Source organism: Lissotriton helveticus, chromosome 1_1, assembly GCF_964261635.1.
Source record: "Lissotriton helveticus chromosome 1_1, aLisHel1.1, whole genome shotgun sequence".
Lineage (NCBI taxonomy): Eukaryota > Metazoa > Chordata > Amphibia > Caudata > Salamandridae > Lissotriton > Lissotriton helveticus.
In genome coordinates, this window is record NC_136057.1 from 358078583 (window position 1) to 358100810 (window position 22228).

At 46.2% G+C, this 22228-nt stretch overlaps 1 protein-coding gene across 2 annotated transcripts in view; it reads right to left on the reverse strand.

The window, feature by feature from the left end:
* Positions 1-200: 200 nt before the first annotated feature.
* Positions 201-22228, reverse strand: part of SLC25A18 (solute carrier family 25 member 18) — a 370503-nt gene continuing 348475 nt past the window's right edge. For both annotated transcript variants that reach the window (XM_078673635.1, XM_078673634.1), the window contains 2 exons: positions 13011-13086; positions 201-1993 (listed from right to left, as the gene is read on the reverse strand). In XM_078673635.1, the coding sequence (XP_078529761.1) occupies positions 1852-1993; positions 13011-13086 (218 nt within the window). In that variant the 3' untranslated portion in view covers positions 201-1851. The remainder of the gene's footprint in view (positions 1994-13010; positions 13087-22228) is intronic.

Here is a 22228-nt window from a genome sequence, read left to right on the forward strand (position 1 = left end):
TCTTATCACTATAAGCCTGGAAGAGGTTTCAGTACTGGTGCCAGGTTATTCCAGCCTCACAAGAACCTCAGATCATTCTCGGTTGACAAGTGTGAAATGCAAAGTTTCTTCTCCTCTAAGAATCGTAATAGCCCTGCTAGTGGCATGAGTTGCCCTTTTGAGACTACTGGGAAAATCCATATAGAAAAAACAAATAATCTGGTTGGGAGGTCTGTAAAAATAGAGAACAACTTCCCTGAATCCACTGTGGCCGCCTCTGCTTCTCTGCCTTCACATCCTGTTAATTCTGGATGACCAGAAAACCAAATAGGGTGCATCAATGAAGAATGAGTTGTCTAACGACTGAAAAAGGTGTCGTTGAGCAAGAAGTCACAAAGAATGCTTGGGCCAAAGACACTGCAGGCACAAACAATGAAGTTCAGGGAATAGGGAAAACCATCAAAAGCATATCTTAAAACCACTTTTCCTAAACAACAGCGGAGGCATTTAACAAGGAAGCTACCTTATTCTTTTTAAATGAAGGGAAAAAGTAAATGGTATGGTGTGGGAGGACCACATGCATTAGACACATAGGTCCAGTCAACCGAAGCAGAAGAAGAGGAATGAGGTGTTTTTGAACATGAAAGTTATATGCTGTCAAGCCTCCAGGAATAGTCACTCTTTGCTATGCAAAAGATGCTCCTGTACCTGGCTTCTGTAGACTGGACATTCTACAAATTTGGTAGTAGCGAATTGGATGTACCAGTAAAAGAGAGAAATTTAATTGATTCTCAAAATGGAAACAACAGTAAAAGATTTATAAAATATATTAAAAAGTCATTTAAAATGTTTTTAACCTTAAACAAGTGCCAGTCATTCTTAATGCCAAGTTCCCAATTGGAGCAATTTTCAAGTTCTATTAACAGTCTTTTCGATTAGATGGAATTTGTGATTTTCAGACTTGTGCTGTTCTACTAGCGCATGTGGTTCCACAGTATTTATTTAGCCCTAACCTTAGATGGCACTGTGGCTGCTTCAGAGCACCAGGGCCAGGTCAATTCTCACAGAGTAAACAAGCAGTATATCTTCATTCATATCTTTTATCACATCCAAGCACACACAGACCTAGGAGGAGAGAACATCAGCTGGTTTTGCCCCTCGAAAATCCAATCACCCTACCCCACAAAATCTCCAGGCACTTTGATAAGATTTGGACCATGTTTCTATTTTGAATTCAGTATGTCCTCTTCAAATCTTTAGATTCCAGCTTCCTGTGCATCGACCCTAGTTCTTCCAGTAGGATGTTTTATTTTACTGGTAGTTTCATTCACTTAACAAAGTTTGACTTCCCAGAAAGCAAAACATAAGTACTGAAATTAGACTAGACTGCATTGCGCGGCATCTCTAGGCTCTCATTCTGCTGGATGCCATTCCGTAGTAATCTGCAATGTTGTCTTGTATCTCAGCAAGTTGAGGGGTCTGTGCTCTTTATATTCCACCGCTTTAATTAGGGAATTCAATTCAGCACCTAAAGATTGATTCTGTCTGATACCCTAAAGAAATCTGATAGGGATTACTGTGACTAGACTTATAATAGGGAAGCACCTTCTGAAAAGTTTATAGTGGAGCAAACCATTTGATAGCAGCACTAGAAGACAGGAAAGGACCAGTCCAGATGATGACATGCTTCTCCTTTCAACTGCAAGCTAGCTTTGTGCGTGTGAGAAGACAGCAGACACAGAGGTCCAAAATCAGCAGCAAGCGAAGGGCAAACAGGAACATGAAGAGAGGACTTCCTCCTCCAGGAAGCAATCCGATTTGAACAGAGCTGAGAAAACTCAGCAAGTAAACTCGCCTTTCTTTGAGCAGCCTTCACTGGAAGAATCCTAGCATGTATTCTCCGATTCCAATAAAGTACACTCCTTGTGCTATGCCAAAGAGGGGTGCAATGACAAGGGCACGGCAGACAGCGCCTTTCAAGAAGGCAGAAGGGCCCTCCTTCCTCCAAATCTTTCTGCAACACACACAAAAAGAAACATATAAACAGGTGGTTTGAAATTACAAATGTTTAGGTCTGATTTTATCAGTACAATAACTCAATTGCCTCTTAACGATCAATGAGGTACAAATTGTGTGTGAAGAGCAGGAAGAAAAATTTACTTACCTCTGGTAACACTCTTTCCGGTGTATACTAGCCTATCTAAATGCTGATTCCTCACTTCAGAATGCTCCCCAGGTATCAGACTGAATCTAGAAAACTTTTCTTCAGCAGTGCTCTTGCAGGCCGCTAGATGGCATCGTGCAGCACCACGTTGGCTCCGTACAGCCCCGATATGACGATGCTGAGCCGCATATTAGTGCCACCCCTGCATTCTGACATGTTTTCTGCGCCATCAGAACCGGTGGATACCACACATGTTGGTAACAGTGTGCTAAATACTAACTTAGCACCTTTCTAGATATTAAAAATAGCCCACTCCACAGAACGAGGAGATGGGAGGGCAGTGAGGAATCTGTGGTTAGATAGATTATCCACCAGAAAGAGCATTACCAAAAGGTAAGTGACTTATTTTTCAGTTCGATATTTTGGGTATCTCAGATATCAGTAAAGCTGAAGTAGCAGCAAATAAACTGAACACATTACTAGTCAGTATTAACTCCGACAGGGCCTGACACTGACAAGGATTTTAAACAAACCTCTGGTGCTTGAACTGAAAGTTTTTTTTGTTTTGAAAATCGGGGCCCAACCCGAATCGCTTCCGCTTTAGATTCCACCCGCCCATCAGTGACATCAGCGCCACTTGGCAAGCTAACATCACAAAACTCTCCAAGGCAGTGAGGAAGGGGCAGGTAAGTTGCTTCCACTTCTTAGACATATCAACCACACCCACCCACTAATTTGTGAGCATACTTCTGCCTTCTACATAGGACATAATATTTCAGAAGGAAGGTTTTAGACAGTTAACAGAGATGGCATCTCAGTGGTTGACTGCTGCCCAGGATGTAAAGAAATGGGGGACAGCTCAGAGGCAGGACATGATACTGAGACAGCATCCGAGGGAGAGAGGACAATGGAGCAGAATCTGGAGGCGATTTTCGGTAGAGTTTAATCTTATGATGACTCGTCTTCTATTGATTCTGAGGAACATGATCATTGCAGTCCTGCTGTCTCTTCGCACGCACAGTCTGTGTAGGACAGAGAAGGATTAGTTACTTACCTGTAATCCTAGTTCTCTTCCAGGGGTATACTCATTAAAGTCATAAGCACTGAATTATCTCCGCCCATGAGCGGGAACCCGGAACACATAACAATATACATATATATGTGTAAATATATCAAAAAGTACATAGTACTAAACTAATTATACACATATACATGTATAATAACCATAATATGCAGCCTAACATATATACATAGGCCAATAAAGCCAACATTACACACGTTCTGAAGCATGAAAATATGCTGTATATAAATGCAATAAACAGGCATGAGCCCAAAATGCATTTCATAACCATGAAAAAACTTTTATTTTCATCAAAGAACCTGTTGTAAACAGTTATTAGCCTAAAAGGCTGCATATGAAAAATTGTCTGTGTACAGAAAATCAGACTGGCACCCTGCCTTTAAGGCCCCAGAGAATCTGCACACTTTGCCTTTAAGGCCTCTAGGAGAACTCTGTTCCCATCATGCACCACAGGTGACAGTTAGGTCAGTTCTTTTGTACGGTACAGTAAACTATTAGCAGGAATCTGCACTTAAAAACTTCATAATACATCTTGAAAAAAATGCTACTGCTCGCCCGGGGAGGCGGGAGGGTGCTTATGACTTTAATGAGTATACCCCTGGAAGAGAACTAGGATTACAGGTAAGTAACTAATCCTTCTCTTCCAGGGGATACTCATTAATAGTCATAAGCACTGAATAGAGTAGCAAGCTCATACCCACTAGAAGCGGGCGAATAGATAAATGCATAGCAGCACTTTTAAAAATACAGTGTTTAACTAGAAACAGCAAACACATTTCTGAGTGATGCTTGTCCCACTTGTGCATCAGTCTGCGCATCAGAATCCAAGCAGTAATGGCGTGTAAACGTATGCACTGAACGCCAAGTAGCTGCTTTACATATCTCTGACATAGCCACATTCCTAAGGAGAGCTGTGGTAGAAGCTTTCCCTCTCGTAGAATGAGCCCTAGGTCTACCTGATAAAGACTTGTGGGCTAGCTGATAAGCCAGTAAGATACATGACACTATCCATCTAGAAATGGATCTCTTGGATGCTGCCAAACCAGTATTCGTAGGACCATAGTTCACAAACTAACGGTCCGTGTGTCTCAACGACTTCGTTTTATCTAAGTAAAATTTCAAAACCCTCTTTAGATCTAATGAATGCAAAGTCCGTTCAGCCGGACTCGAAGGGTTTGGAAAGAAAGTAGGCAATGTTATAGATTGGTTAATATGAAAATCCGACACCACCTTAGGCAGAAAAGCAGGATGAGTCCTGAGCACCACTCTGTTTCCATGAAAAACTGTGTACGGTTCCTTGCAACACAGAGCCTGAATTTCGCTCACTCTACGAGCAGAAGTGATGGCCACCAGGAATGCTACTTTCGAAGATAAGTGTTGCAAAGACGCTTTATGTATGGGCTCAAAGGGTGGACCCATCAACTTGGTCAACACCACATTAAGCTCCCAAGGTGGAGAAGGAGACCTGACTGGAGGAAACACCTTCCTTAACCCCTCTAGAAAATCCTTCACCACAGGCATCCGAAAGAACGATATCTGTGTTGGCGATTTTCTATAAGCAGTTATTGCAGCAAGATGGACTTTGATAGAACTAAACTGCAAACCAGACTCAGCAAGGTAAAGAAGATAAGGCAAGATCACCTGTTCTTGACCATGAATAGGGTCAAGACCTTTACTCTGACACCAAAGGTAAAAGCGTTTCCACTTAAATCTATAGGATTGTCTTGTAGAAGGCCGCTTTGCCTCCTTAAGAATGTTCATACACTCCGGATTCAGCTGTAAATGCCCGTACTGGATGACTTCAGGAGCCATGCTGCCAAGCGCAGGGAGGGCAGATTGGGATGAAACACTCGCCCCTCCTGTTTGGACAGAAGATCCGGGCGACAAGGCAATCTCCTGTGTGGCCTGATTGACAACTGGAGGAGATCTGGGAACCACCACTGGCGTGGCCACTCCGGGCAAATCAGTATCATTCTGGAGTTGGTCTTGTACATCCGGTTGATCACTGCTGGTATCAACGGTGTCGGTGAAAAGGCGTACAGCAAATTTTGACACCAGTCTATCAAAAGGGCATTCCCTTGAGACCCTTTCTGGGAGAACCTGGACGCGAAGACGGGGCATTTTGTGTTTGCCGCGTCTGCGAACAGATCGATGTCTGGTGTTCCCCAAGCCTGGAAAATGCTGTGCGCGACGTCTTTGTTGAGAACCCAGTCGTGCGCTTCGACGAAGTCTCTGCTGAGGCTGTCCGCCTCTGAGTTGAGACTCCCTGGTAGGTGAACTGCTGTTATGGACAGGTCTCGTGCAAGTAACCAATGCCAGATGGTCTGGGCTTCTATGGACAGAGTCCTGGATCTGGTACCCCCCTGCTTGTTTAGGTAATACATGGTAGTTGTATTGTCTGTTTGCACCAGGAGGGACCGAGTCTGTAGAGATGGAGCCAGGGACTTGAGAGCAAGATGGACTGCTCTGAGTTCGAGTAGATTGATGTGATATCCTTTCTCGAAGTCTGACCATAGCCCTTGTACCTGCAGAGGGCCCATATGTGCCCCCCAACCTTGGAGAGAGGCATCTGTAATTAAAGTCTGCGTTGGTGGGTCCTGATGAAAAGGAACTCCCTTCATTAAGTGTGCCTTCTTCATCCACCACCGAATGGAATCTCTTGCCGACTGTTGGAGATGAATTCGATCCTCCCAGCATCCCGTCCTCTGTTTCCACTGGTCTTCCAGACACTGCTGCAGAGGACGCATCTGCAAACGTGCGTTTGGCACGATGAATATGCACGATGCCATGGACCCCAGGAGAGAGGATACTTGCCGAACTGTCGGACGTGCATACTGGAGGAGAAGCACGCACTTCGCCTTGATAGATGACCATCTCTCCTCCGAAGGACACGTTTTCGTTTTCTGTGTCCAGTTGTGCACCCAGGTAGTGGATCTTCTGGGTGGGATTCATTATGGACTTCTTGTAGTTGACTTGCAGACCCAACTTGCACATGAGTTGGAGGCATATCGATAGATGCTCTTCTAGTAGCGATGGGGATGAACTCTTCAGAAGCCAGTCGTCTAAGTACGGATATATGAAAATCCGTCCCTTTCGAAGACAAGCCGCAACTACCGCCATACATTTTGAAAATGTTCTGGGAGCTGATCTCAGGCCAAAAGGGAGTACTGAGTACTGGTAATGATGAGCCCCTACTTGGAACCTGAGGAACTTGCGATGTTTTCTGGATACCGGAATATGAAAGTAAGCATCTTTCAGATCGATGGAGCACATCCAATCCCCTTGGTGTAATTGAGGGAAGATCTGATGAAGAGCCAGCATTCGAAATCTCTCCTTCCGAATGAATTTGTTCAATCGTCTCAAATCCAGAATGGGTCTGAACTCCGTAGCTGGACCTTTTTTCTTTACGAGAAAAAATCGAGAGTACAGGCCTTGACATCTCTGTTGAGATGGTACTGGTTCTATGGCGTTCTTCTTCAGAAGGACGTTCGCTTCCTGATGCAAGCGCTTTATATTCCACTGAACCATCTTTAGAGGACGTATGACAGGAGGTGGCTTCTTGAATCTCAAAAGGTACCCGCTCTGAATGATACTCAGCACCCATCTGTCCTTTGTGATCTGCTTCCACTCGTCCAGATACCACACAATACTTCCTCCAACCGGAGTGGCACACGGTTGTGGAGGAAGCATCCGTTCATTGTTTTTGAGGCTGCTTGGTAGCAGATGATTGCTGCCTGTTTCCATTGCCTCTGCCTCGTCCAGGTCGTCGCTGTTGGAATTGCGACCTCTGTTGATTCTGGCCTTGATTTTGCGAGGACCAATTCGTCTGTTGGCCCCTCTGCTGAAAAGATCTTTTGTCAAAGGGGCGAAAATTACCCCGACGTCTAAATTCTTTTTTCTTTTCAAGACCGACGGCCTTCAGAGTGTCCAACTCCACTTTCATTTTAGACATTTCGTCGTCGGCGTGAGATCCAAACAGAGTCGAACCATTAAAAGGTAAATTTACCATTTTCCTCTGAGCCTCAGGCTTTAGCCCTGTAAGGCGAAGCCAAGCCGTACGTCTAGCACAAACACCATGTGCATAACCATGAGCTGACAGATCCGCCGCATCAGCAGCCACACTAATACTCTGGTTAGCCACCAATCCTCCTTCTTCCACTATTTCCAGGAAGTCTTTCTGATCCTCCTTAGTGAGTTTATCTGCAAAACGAGCCACTGAGTCCCAAAGCAGACGATCATAGCGGCCCAATAAGGCTGACGCACTGGCCACTCTCATGACCGAACCTGAGGTGTTGCACATTCTTCTCCCCAAGGAATCCATACTCTTACTATCCTTTTCAGGAGGAGCAGAAGAGGTAGATGCTGCAGAATGTGCTTTTCTGACTGCCGCCACAATAAGTGAATCTGGAGGAGGGTCAGACCGCAAAAATAAAGGATCTTCTGCTGAAGCCCTGTACTTCTTTGCAATCCTAGAAGGACCTGAACCCACCGTGGCCGGAGTTAAGAATGTTCTCATTGCTGGTTCTATCAACCCGGGCACTAACGGCAGAAGAGGCCTACCAGTCGTCTTGTGATGCAGGGTTTCAAAGATGACTGACGTTGCCATTTGGGGAACTGCCATCTTGATCTTGAACTTATTCGCCCCACGACACAATACATCATTAAATGTGCCCAAATCATCCACTGGAGACACTCTGGACGGAGGAGTAGATGAAATAGTGGGCGAATAGTCTCTATATGAAGATCTTAAAGAAGACTTAGATGACGTAGAAGATGGTGAAGGAGTTCTACTCCGCCTCTGAGGAGTTGCCGATCGCTACCTCCTTCGTTCCCTTGAACGTGATTTCTCTCTCACTAAGGACCTCGAGCGTGATCTTCGATGAAGCTCCGTCTGAGGGACCGGAGCCCTCACCCCATCAGCCCTGCATCTGGACGCATCTTCCAATGTCTCAGGCTTTCCAGCCACCTCGGTGACAAGTTAATAGGCCGCCCTACACGCTCAGGTGAAGCCTCAGGTGACACCTGCACAATATTCAGTCCTGTTGAAGACTTGGAGGCTCTGGAAACTACACTGTGCTCAGAAACCAATGAGCCAGATGGAGTCCGTTGTCTGGGCACCAATTGTCTGTCATCCGACACCTGCCCTGAGGTTGAGCCCGAATGAGCCACCACTGAAGAGTCCTGGTGCACTATCTCTTGCCCCACCGCAGACCTGTCGTCTTGCTGGTCTAGCGGAGAAGACATATGTTCTGGACTGATGTCTGACCTCGACAAAGACCTAATTGAGGTCCGAGACGCCGGTCTTGATAGTCTCGACGCCGACCTGTGCTCAGGTGGGGGAGACCTAGACACTCCATGCTTCGAGCCCGAAGCACGCTTCGACATCGACTTATGTCGCGATGGAGACCTTGATCTTCACTTTTTAGGTCTCGCCGTCGAATCCTTCGACATCGTCCTTTCTCTCAACGTCGACCTCTTCTTCGACGACGTCGTAAGTCTCTCTCCCGACCTCGGTCTATCCTTCGACGTCGACACTTTCTTCGACGTCGAAACACCATCCTTCGATGTCGAAACACCATCCTTCGACGTCGACACACCATCCTTCGACGTCGGGCGCCTCTCTTCCCTCGACGTCGATTTCTCACGAGTCTTCGACGTCTTTACAGCAATCGACACCAGATGTCTCGACGTCGAGAAGGATTTTGACGGCGAATGTCGAGACGCTGAACCTTGCCTCACCGGCGAAGTTCTCGACGTCGACGGAGCCCTCTTCGACGCCGACAATGCTGACGGCGATCTGGATCTCGACCGCACCTTTTTTGACGGCGACGCTCCCTGGAGTCGATTTTTCTTAGTTCTACCTTCTGGAGACGCTGATCTCCGACGTTTAGGATAAGAAGATGGCTTAACAGATGATAATAAGCCCTTGGAACTCTTCTCACCACGGTTTTCTCTCTCCAGAAGGCCCAGCAACCTCATTTTCTCTCTTTCTCTTAAAGTTCTACTAGAAAGGTTGAGGCAGTGATAACAATATTCCACCTTATGAGAAGCTGGAAGACACACCACACAAACAGAGTGTGGATCCGTTTTTGACATCTTCTTCCCACAGGAAGGACATTTGTAAAATAAAGGTGGCATTCTGACTAAAAAATCACCAACAGTTAGTCAGAACAAGATATTAAACACCACCAAAACAATCTTTTGCCAAAAAAAGGTAAGAAAAACCAACTTCTGACAGAAAAATACTACAAATGAGCAGAGCTCAAGTTCCAGGTTCCTCACAGAACAAGCCGGAAAAAAGAACTGACCTAACTGTCACCTGTGGTGCATGATGGGAACAGAGTTCTCCTAGAGGCCTTAAAGGCAAAGTGTGCAGATTCTCTGGGGCCTTAAAGGCAGGGTGCCAGTCTGATTTTCTGTACACAGACAATTTTTCATATGCAGCCTTTTAGGCTAATAACTGTTTACAACAGGTTCTTTGATGAAAATAAAAGTTTTTTCATGGTTATGAAATGCATTTTGGGCTCATGCCTGTTTATTGCATTTATATACAGCATATTTTCATGCTTCAGAACGTGTGTAATGTTTGCTTTATTAGCCTATGTATATATGTTAGGCTGCATATTATGGTTATTATACATGTATATGTGTATAATTAGTTTAGTACTATGTACTTTTTGATATATTTACACATATATATGTATATTGTTATGTGTTCCGGGTTCCCGCTCATGGGCGGAGATAATTCAGTGCTTATGACTATTAAAGAGTATCCCCTGGAAGAGAAGTAGCAGGATAGCCCAATCCAAGTAGACGGCAGGTACAAGACCAAGCACAGAGTGTTCTCTGAGCAGCCCCCAATTTAGTTCAGCCCCCAATTATCCCATTTACTCCACACACTGGACCTAAGTCAATACTGGTATTTGTTTTGCCTATTGACTACATCCATCTCCTTCTGGATGTTGACTTCTTTGAGGAAATTGTGAACCTACAAATTTATGTGCCAAATTGTTTCTGAAAGAGCATGGAGGTCGTTCTTCAGTCTCATTCTAGGGCACACCGGTGGATTCCCACTTCCCATGGGGAGTTACAAAAAATTCTGGGCCTTACGCTCAACATTAGAATAGTGAACAAACAAGCATACAGTCCTACTAGTCTACTCACATGGGTTGGGCTACACCCACATTCACACAGGTTATGGTAAGAGAAAGGTTTTTGATTTTGCAGCATTTGTTGCTTTTCAATGATAATTCTGCAGCAGTGCCCTCGGACCATCCAGACCATGACATGTTGTTCAAAATTCAGTTTGTCGTGGATCATTGGTCTGTCAGGTTTCCAGAGATGTATACCCCTGGAAATAATAAAGTGGCTGATGAGTCCTTGATCTTGCATAAAGGGCGACTGCGGTTCAGGCAGTATTTACCAAGCGAAAGAGCTAGCTATGGCATTAAGCTGTGGAAGAGCTCTATTGGTTATGTATACAGCCTGAGAGTATATAAAGGGAAGGACTCTGCTATAAATCCTGCAGGTTGCCCTTCACACTAGGAATTATTGCAAAGATTGTACGGGATCTTGTCCAGTCACTCATTCATAAAGTTTACAACCTTTAAAGTGGTAGACTTCTATACAGGAGTCAAGCTATTAGTGAGCTGTACAAAGCTGGCACTGTGGCATGTGGTACAGTTCGATGTCGCCATTAAGTTAAGGGTTCCAACAGGAGCTTGTCTGTTAGAAAGTTCTACGAGCCTAGAGCACTGCGTTGCATTCCACCAAACTGCTGGTGGTCAAATTTTCAGAGAGGCAGGATGTATATTTGCTCACTAAAATCCATGATGAGAGCACTTTCCAGTTATGGTTTGGGGTCGGTTGGCAGAAGTTCACAAGCCCAACTGTAATCTTGATTACAAGAAATACATGGGCGGGGTGGGCGAGTACGACCTGGCACTTCAGCCATATATGAGACGTAAAAATTGTACATGATATAGGAAGTTGTTTACCCATATGATCCTGGGCATATGTTGTTAATCGCAGACCACCACAGGAAGACCAATGTTTTTCCTTGACATTCAGTGGGCCATAACTGAAAGTCTTACCGCTGCAGAAGCAGTAGCATCTATTTCTGCTGTGAAAGGCTTTGCAAGACTACAGGATCAACACTTTGCCAACCATGTTCCTGCAACAGACAGAAAGAGTCAACCATGTCGTTGATGCAGAGTTTGCTCTAAGAAAGGAAAGAGGCAGAAGAGGCGACATTACTGTTCCCTGTGCCCATCTCAGCATATCCTATGTTTTTATTGCTTCAGTTTGTTCCATACACAAGTGAAGTTCTGGGAAACTGACTGAAGTGTCATATTGATATGGCTGTGCACATACCTTCCATGGGCCACTACTTTATAAGGCAATCAGTCTTTTAAATTGTTCCCTCCAGATGGGAAAATCTTTACAACGGGGTATTGCTTATTGCTCCGCTTGCCACCTTCAATCTCCGTCAGAAAGTGGCTGAGGGCATGTTTGCCGTATGACAAGTGCATTACTGCACTGCACATTATGGTGGACAGAACATGCCACACGTTTTCAAGAGATACCCTGCACTCCAAAAGTCAAACCCCTTAGTACTTTTGGAAGTGCTCTTTAGGCAACTTAGGGTGGTCTTCCCCAGCATGTTTAGCTTAGTTTCAAAGGCAGATAAGCTCACAGAGTCCAAGGAATGTAGGCCAAGTCCTAAAGGCATTGTTGACCACCCCCAACCTAAATCCCGAAACTGGAAAGAGTTGGATTTAGCACAGTGAGTGTGCATAAGGCGCATAAAAGACATCTTCCTGATAGTATATGTTCACTTGGCACATGTACAGTATTGGTCAGGACTTCGAAGAAGACACAGACATGAACAGGTAGGGAAAGCTTAGTCTAGGTTTCTTTTTATTTGGGATGTCGTATAAGTAGAAGGTAGATGGTAGATGGTCAAGGTATGAGAGACACACAGAACATTGCACCCAGCACTATACAAATCGGTCATATTTGTGGCCTTCTTGCCATCTTGATCCTCCATGAGAACGCGGTAGATGTTCTATTTGCCATCACTAGAACATTCTAAGAGCACGACGTTTTCCACCTAAAGAAGGCTCAATTTTTTAAAATGAGAGACGCTGACAAGCACCTATTGCTTCAGGCAAGAGAAATAGTTCTTTCTTGGTTACAAAGGTTTCACAGTCATAGTGGCCCAAATCAGAGGCAGTTGTTTTAAGCTAATAAGTGGTAGGAGCCAAATGTCCCTCACTACCCCATCGCAGTATCCACCCTATGGGATCATGCTTATTAGTTTTATGACTAACATTATTATTACTACTTTATAGCAGCCGTACACACGATTAAGCCTATTAATTTTATGACTAACATTAGCTCTATACAGCTCTGCATCTTTGATGAGATATTCCAATTTGGGGGTGCAATGAACAGTAGAATCTTCTAATGCTTAAACTAAATGCAACTGGCATCTTCAATGAAAGCTGGCCTCAGATCTACACAGCTACTATCTAAGGTCAAATAACTGAGCGTTACCATTGGAATATAATGCAAGCTTCTCCAAGTGCGGCTTCCAGGGGCACCATCCAACTATGACCCTTGCTACTGATAAATGCTCAGCCTTTATTTGAGTCCATGGAGGTGTGTTGGTTCAAGTACACTATTCCTAACATCCCACACGCCCACGTAGGATTCAACAGAAACATATACATTTTTCCATATCTGAATCTTAATGAAATATTCCGAAAAGATAGGATTTCTTACCTAGCACAATCAACAATTCCATTGTAAGTATCTTCTCCAGTGCCTTTCTTCAGAGTCTGAATGCGGGTTTTCAAAACTAAAAGAAAAGCCATAACTCGAGTCAGAAACCTGCAGTCAACTTCACATGAAAATTTAGGATTGTTTAATTGGGACCAATTTGACCAATTGTTACTGCCATAAACCAGAATTGCATACATAAAGTACAAGTTACAAGCTACCGGACAGAAAACAGACAGACTTTTTTTATAAACCATACAACTAACATTTTCCCACTTGCATCAACCTTTTTCCCCGATGTTGCTGTGAGTAGGGGATCACCTAAGACTCTCTCCTGCTACGTATGCAATATACACAAAACCTTGCAATAGTCTTAGATCTCCACACAATCCTACACCATGCTCGTATCCTATCTAGCCGCACACAATCCTGAAGATAAACTAAACATACCCCATCTGTAGTGTTCTGCTTTGCTTTATTTAGGTTAAAGTTGTTTATTTCTAGATTTTCAGAATACCACCACTTCTGCCATTGATAAGGGATCCAATTTCGCCTTGTGTTTTTTTATTTTCTAGCTTCTTTAGTTTACAGAAACACTCTCCTCTGTCAAAACACCTTATTGAATGCAAGATTGTTTACATTTTTTCTTGAAATCTCTTTCTGGATTGTGAGCTATACAGCGGAAATATCAGATAATACAACATGAGTCTTTACTCCACATGCCTTTACTACGGGGGAATTAGGGTTCATTGACCTTTAGTACATGTTGTAATACCAACACCAACACACACACACACACCAACACACACACACCAACACACACACACACACACACACACTCTCCAAAGAATTTGGGCACTCCGGGACTAGGGAACAAATTTCTTTAATTATCCAAAAGGTGGGAGCAAAACATAATGCCACCGCATTTCAACCTTATGGTTTTGGTCACGGCCAAGAAGTCATTTTTCATTGTCCCCTGTCATACTTTCTCCACTTTTGCTTGTTATGGTGCATTGTGGGATTTGCAGTACACATATTAACAACAGTATATTTGTGTATAATCACCCACTAAAAAGAAAAATGGAAAACAATAAACAGCGTATCAAACCAATTATCATTCACAACTTTTGATCCCTCATTGTTCATCAAGTCTCTAATTAATCATGTGGGTATGTGCCCTTCTATGCACTGACCATGATCTATTTGTGTGTCACCTTGGTAGTCAGTTCAATATTACTTTCTAATCACTTCAGTTATGAGACAGTTTTCTAAAGATTATAGCCTGAGTGGCTTGTCTTCGGTATGAACAATATAATCTTTATCAGTCATATCCCCTTATTTTTTTTGTGAAAATATTTTTATTGGCATTTATAATCATATATAAAACATTAACAAAGAGAAAAGCAAGATATAGTATCTAACAAGCACACTATATATAGTATCTATCTGTTCGGCAGTGGCCTTAAGTTAGGTATATTCCATGCAATACAGAGAAAGGTAGTGAAGAAAACAAGTTACTTACCTGTAACTTTGGTTCCCCAGTATTGGTAACTTTCATAGATTCCCATAGCTTGTATCATTCCCCGTCTTCGGAATGGGAGCCTCGCTAAATAAAAAATACCATAGCAGTAGGTACAAAAGAGAAAGAAAGGCCTAGGCCTCATCTCATTTTTAAGCATATCCACCTCTTTTTGTAAAAGAGACCAAAAACCTGCAACAACCAATCAGATTAGTTCCACCCTATAGAACCTTCCTGAGAGAACCTCAGAGCCTCAGATTTTCGTAGCCGTTGTGTAACAGTAACCACCTCTGCTGAAGACTGAGCTTTCCCAGGGGAGGAGGGTGGGTGCATGAGAATCTATGAAAGTTACCAATACTGTGGAACCAAAGTTACAGGTAAGTAATTTGTTTTCTTGCCCCAGTATTGGAACTTTCAAAGGTTCCCATAGCTTGTATCAGAATAGCTAGCAGTAAGCAATAAAAGCACATTTTGAGACATAAGCATTGAAATACCTTTAGTATCCATACTGTTATAAGAAGCAAATAGACATTGAAACAGTAGTCAGTAAACATATCAGATACAAAATGTGCAATATTAGGAAGGAGGGATAGAAGGGAAAGCTCACCGCTCATTGGAAGAGATTCCTCAGGACCGCTTGTCCAACTGCCGCCTCACTCCTTGTGGAAGAGTCCAAGCAGTAATGCTTTGTGAATGTGTGGGCACTGCTCCATGTAGCTGCCCTACAAATGTCCTTGATAGGAACTCCAGCGAAAAGAGCAGCAGAAGATGAAACTGATCTCGTGGAGTGAGCTCGTACATGGCTTTCTAGCGGCTTACCCGCCGCTTGGTGGCAATAATGAATTGCACTTGAAATCCAACGTGAGATCCCTTGTTTTGAAAGAGGACATCCTTTTCGAGGAGCACTATAAGCAACAAAGAGTTGTGAAGATTTCCTGAAACCCTTTGTGTAGTCAAGATAAAATTTCACATATCTCTGAACATCCAAGGAATGCAGAGACCTTTCTGCTGGCGACGTAGGTCGAGGGAAAAAAGATTTCAGAATTACAGGCTCGTTCAAATGGAAATCCGAAGGGACCTTTGGAATGAATTTCGGATTTGTTCTTAGGATTAGAGTGTCTTTTTTGAACTGTAAAAAGGGTTCCATAATGGTAAGAGCTTGCAGTTTCCCAACCCTCCTAGCCGATGTCAAGGCTAAAAGGAGAGCCCCCTTCCATGATAGAAACTTTAGATCCGCTCTGTGAATAGGCTCAAATGGAGGTCTCATGAGATGAGCCAGAACTAAATTGAGTTTCCACATTGGAGGTGGAGACCAAACTGGAGGAAAAACCCTGAAAAGACCTTTCAGGAATTGTTTGACAATTCTAGCGGACCAGAGAGAAGGACCTGAGTCTGTCTGCCTGAATCTAGAGATAGCCGCCAGGTGTACCTTGATGGAGGAATGTGCCAGGCCTGAGTTAGCCAGAGAAAGAATGTAAGGCAATATCTGGTGAGGAGCAGAAGAGAACGGATGGAGGTTCTGTCAGTGGCACCATAAGCAGAAACGTTTTCATTTTGCGCGATAGGTCTTATTTGTACTTGGTGCGCGGGCTTGAGATAACATTTCTTTACACTCCTGAGGGATACTTAAATTCTGGAATTCCCGGTGCTCAGGAGCCACGCTGTCAACTGGAGAGAGCTCGGGTCTGGATGCAACACTTGGCCCTGGGACATTGTCAATAGAGATGGAAGGCGCAAAATATCGTGAAGGGAAACCATCTGGAACGATAATTTTATGAGATAGGTGTTGAGCTTCCTCAGGTCTAAAATTGGGCACCATTTCTCCTCCGTCTTGCAAACCAGGAAAAACCTGGAATAGAACCCTTCTCTTCGTTGAGATAGAGGTACAGGCTCTATCGCGCCCTTGATGAGCAGTTGAAGAGCTTCGAGACGTAGAAGATGTAGATGTTTTGATTCGGTGGCGCGAGGTGCTCTGAAAGGTGGGAGGTGTTGAAACTCCAATGTGTGGCCAAACCAAATAATATTGAGGACCCACCGATCTGATTTTATGATCTTCCAGCTGCGTAGACAGTGTGAAATCCTGTCCCCCACTGAAGTTACCGGGGGTGGAGGAACAGTAGACCGAGCCAAGAGGCCGCTATTGGCATTTAGAAGAATCTCTCCCCGGACGCCCCTGTCGACCCCTTGAAGGCTGGCGAGAGAAAGACGCCGATTGGCCTTGGCACTGCGAGTATTGAGGCTTGTATGATTGTGAAGAGTGAGAATAGGAGGAGTAGCGTTGTTGGTAACCTCCTCTGTAGGAAGAGAAACCTTTCCCTCTAGCCCCTCTGAAAGGTACTTTGCGATATTGTAAAGTGCCCAAGGACCTTGATGTTTCTGTGTCCTTCTTCTTTTTTTTGAAAACATTTTATTGATTTTATAACACAAATACAAACAACTTGCAAGGAGAGAAGAGAAAGAGACATCAGTATACACAACGTTGCAGTACATGGTGTTGGAGCGGGAAGGGCAATACCATGAGCAATTGTTCCGTCGAGAAAGAATCTCACAGGGGGGGGGGAGGGGGCAGAAGAGACAAATTGCAACCAATATACAATAGTATGTGAAGGAACCCCCGGGTTACGGGGACGTGGGTGCAACATCTGGGTCAGGAAAGTGGGATAAGGCGGTCCTCCCCGCGGTCTGCTCCTCTCTTGCGGCAACCAGTCCGGAGCTAAACGACCTTTCCCTGCCTACTCAGCTCTCTGCCATAAACAACTGGCTGCTTTAGGCGTGCAACTCCACCGTCCCCCTTAAGAGAGTGGCCATTAAACGGGCCCATGCGGCCAATCGATGGTTTACCCCTGCCTTAAGGGACAAAAAGCTCGCCACTCGCAGAGCCGAACGCGCTTGGCGTCGTGCCTACTGTCCCCTTCTCAAAGCAAACTATTGTTTGTCTTTGAAAGAGTATAAACATGATATACTAAAAGCCAAAATGGAGTATTTTTCCGGTAGAATCCTGACAGCAGATAACCAATCAAAGGAGATCTTCGCCACTGTTCATGAGCTTGCCGCTTCCGACAGGGCGACCCCTAAAATCCCCCCATCTCAAACCCTTTGTAACTCCCTTAATTCTTATTTTTTCGAGAAGATTGCCCTTATCAAGGCCAATATCCCCCCCTTGCCTCCGACACCTCCCTCCGCCTCCCCTAATCTCCCTATTCCCGCACTCACTCAGTTTCCCCTCCTCACCCGAGACTCCCTACTCCCCCTCCTGGCCCGGATCAAATCGGGCTCCCCTCTGGACATTGGCCCTGCATTCGCTCTAAAAGAGCTCTTCTCCTACTGTCATTCTCCTCCCCTTACTCTCATTAACCACTCCCTCAGCACTGGCACTGTCCCCCTTGCTCACAAGTCGGCAGTCATCATCCCTATCTTGAAAAAGGCAGAGGCGGACCCCTCCCTGCCCTCCAACTACCGCCCTATCTCCCTTCTCCCTTTCCTCGCGAAGGTCTCAGAGGCTCATGTCACCAGGTCTCTCAGTTCCTTTGTCGAATCTACGGGCTGCCTCTCCGCCCGTCAGGCGGGCTTTCGCCCGCTGCATTCGACCGAGAAGGTAGTGGTGTCGGTGATGGATCAATTAAGGGAGGGGATTGACACCGGCCGACCACAGGCCCTAGTCCTGTTAGATCTGTCCGCCGCGTTCGACACGGTGGACCACGACATCTTGTTAACCCGTGTCCAAGCGGCGGGCATTGGGGGCACGGCCTTCGCCTGGCTCCGCTCCTTTCTGACCGACAGGGAGCAGGCCGTACATCTTGCTAACTTCACGGCCCCTCCAAGGAGGGTGACCTGTGGAGTCCCACAAGGCTCCTCCCTATCCCCTTTACTATTTAATTTATACATCTCACCCCTCATTTTTTCTTTACAGCAGATGGAGGTCTCGGTGTTTAATTACGCCGATGACCTCCAACTCATTTTTAACCTTTCGTCTTCCCCTGCCTCGTCTTCCAATTTCCAGAAGGTTATGCTTTTTATCCAAGGGTGGATGAACTGCAACCACCTCAAATTAAACCCGGACAAGACCGAACTGGTCCTGACGGGGGGTGGTTGCAGTCCCTGGTCCCCTTCCTTCTGGCCCCATTCACTTGGTCCTCCCCCTCTCCCAGCTCCCAAAGTCAAAACTCTGGGTATTTTCATCAACCCATTGCTCACCCTCCATACTCAGACCAGTTCTGTTGTGTCTGCTTGTTTTTTCTCCCTCCGGATTATCCGGAGGGTTTCACGTTTTTTTTCTGCCTCCGCACTCAAACTCATCCTCATGGCCATGGTGCTCTCGCGCCTTGACTATGGGAACGTTATCTTGAACGGTGCACCGGCTTATCTCATCCGCCGACTCCAACTGATTCAAAATCAGGCGGCCCGCCTGATTTTTGGGCTTTCCAGGTTCAATCATACGACCCCTTTGCTGCAGTCCCTCCACTGGCTTCCCGTGAGGGAGCGGGCGCTCTTCAAGCTGGGATGCATCACCTACCAGGCTAGAGCTGGGACCGCCCCCGCCTTCTTGTGCGAAGCCATCTCCCCTTATCTCCCGTCCAGAGAACTTCGCTCTTCTCATCTGGCCCTCCTGTCAGTTCCACGCTTCAGGAAACAAAAGGCCGGTGGAGCGAGATTTGCAGTGCTGGCTCCATCTTTTTGGAACTCACTTCCACTCGCTCTCAGGATGTCTCCCTCTTATTTGGAATTCCGTAAGCAATTGAAGACCTTGCTGTTCTCCAGATCCGCTGTAGTTTAGCCCGCCTCTCACTGACCCTCGGCTATCCAGCGCCATGAAACCGACCCGGTATAAGAGCGCTCTATAAATATTTTAAAAATTCAAATTCAAAAAAAAATTCAGGAAGAGGAGGGGCACATATATCACCACGGTAAGTGTTCCATTGAGTCCATATCTTCCCCCATTTTCGGGGGGTACCTTGAGAAATATAGACAGTTTTTTCTCTGAACATGCACCAGTCCATGTTTTGTTTCCATTTCCGAATCCCGGGCGGGCCCTGAGCGCCCCACAGTTGCGCAATGTCTCTTTTGGCAACCATATTGCCCAAGGTCACCCACCGAAGTTGCGACACGGAGTAATCATTCGGTTCCCACACGTTCAGCAAGCATCTCCTAGCTTCCGGCATCGATCGCACCCCAGTAACCTCACTCATCACCTCGTGCACACGGGACCAGAATCGCACTATCTCAGGGCACTCCCAGATGATATGTAAAAAGGTGCCCAGGAGACCGCATCCACGCCGACACAAACCATCCACAGAGAAGCCCATGTGTACCAAACGGGGACCAGTGACATACACTCTATGCAGGATTTTAAGTTGCACAAATCTAAGGCGCGCCTGGATGGCCACCTCTTTAGGGGAGGAGATCGCCGCCTGCCAGTCCTCATCGTCCAGTTCCAGCCCATCACCAGTCCAGACCTCTCTAAGGCGAACCAAGAGATCAGACCTAGAGTTGATTAACTTTTTATAAATAAGCGAAATCGTACTATCAGGAACATGTCCGTCCAGTACCCTGTCTTCAAGCGGGGACAACTCCGGTATCTCCACACCCAAAGGGAAGACCGAGAGCACCGCATGGCGGACCTGCGCATAGCGAAAAAATTCACGATCGCTCAAAGCGTACTCGGTTTTCAATTCCTCAAACGTCTTCATTCTCCCCTTAGTCCAAACATCATCAATCCTACTGATACCAATCAAGTCCCACCTATCAAACCCCCGGAACTGCCAAAGTGAGCCAAGTCTATCAGACGCGTACAAGGGGGTGGCACGAGTCAATCTACCAGTCCACCCAAGCGCCATGGAAGCATGTCGCCACACCTGGACGGCCGTCCTAGTGGGGCCCGTCACGTTGCGAGGGGTGAGTTTCGAGTAGAGGGCTCTATTGAAGTCGCCCCCCGGTAACAACCATTTGTCCATCTCAAAGGCCGGATTCGGCAAAGGGCCATACATGCAATGATTTATCGCCCCCAGTTGAGACGCCCAATAATAGCGACGGATATCAGACAAAGCAATTCCACCGTCGTACCACGGGAGCGACAATTTAGCAATGGCGATCCGGGGCCTACCCCCCCACACCAGTTGTCTCTGTAAACTTTCAACCTCACGGAAGTATGTAGCCGGGACGACGTCAAGTGTGTTTTGCAAAGCGTAGAGGAAGCGGGGCAGTGACATCATCTTAAACAATGCCGCTCTACCCAGGGGAGAGAGAGGAAGTTTCCCCCAAGCGACCACATCTGCCCGAAGGCGCTGAAGAGGGGGCAGTAAATTACGGTCAAACCGCAGTGCAGGGCTCAGCGTGATAAAAATGCCTAGGTATTTAAAGCCATCTTTCACAATCGCAATAGGACAACCACTTGGCAGAAGGGGGGCGGCACCCGACAGGACGTATACACAGGACTTCGACCAGTTGATGACAAGACCCGAGTTTTTGCGGAAGGATGTTAAGACATCAAACAGCACAATGAGGGATTTACGGGGTGATGTAAGATAGAGCAGAATATCATCAGCGTAGAGAGATACACGGTCCTCAAACTCCGAGTTCCACCTAATGCCCTTCAGGGACGGTTCCCACCTCAACCAGGCCGCCAGCGGTTCCAAGGCGAGAGCAAACAACAAGGGGGACAAGGGGCAGCCCTGTCGCGTCCCTCTGCTCAGTGCAAAGGGCGCAGAGACCCGACCATTGACCGCCACCTGAGCCATGGGACCGGCGTAAAGCAATTTGACCCACCGAACGAAATCCAAACCGAAACCAAACTTAGCAAGAACCGCCCACAAATACGGCCATTCTATTGTATCAAACGCCATCGTAGCGTCTAAGGACGCCAAGATGGCGGGCTCACGCAGCGTCTCGGCCCGTGCCAGGACGCCATGCAACCGTCGGAGGTTAAGCGCCGTGTTACGATGCGGTATAAAGCCGGATTGATCAGGGTGAACCAATTCCCCAATAACGGTCGCCAAACGTGTCGCCAGCAACCTGGCCAAGATTTTAGGTTCCGCGTTAATCAACGAAATGGGTCGAAAAGAGGCACAGCGATCCCGAGGTTTACCATCCTTGTGGATGACAACAATAGTGGCCAGTCTCTGGTCTGGCGGGAGAAACCCCACCTCCAAAGACTCAAGAAACATAGAGCGCAGATGAGGAGCTAGCGAATCCGGGCGCAGTTTATATAGCTCAATGGGGAGCCCATTAGGGCCCGAGGCCTTGCCGGATCGGACCGAACGGATAGCAGCGGCAATCTCGTCCACAGTAGGCGGGGCATCCAGAGCATCTCTATCAATGTCAGACAATCGGGGAAGTGCAATATCACGCAATAGCAGGCAGGAGTCCTGCTCCGAACGATCAGACACCTGGGAGTACACCTCGCGGAAATAATCGGCAAAACATGCAACAATATCAACAGGGTCTGTACAACACTCGCCATTCTCCGCAACAATCACAGGGACGACACGACTTGCATTCTCCCTCTTATCCAACCAAGCAAGCAGTTTCCCAGCCTTATCACCCACATCATACAAGCGTCCCTGCTGTTCCCTCCCCATTTCCTTAGCAGCTTCAGTGACCAGAGCTCTGTATTCATGTTGCTTCAACTCCAGTAGATGTAACCCCTCAGCGGTAACCCCAGATTCCAAGCGCTCCTCCAGGGCCGTGACCTCCCCTTCAAGTCGAA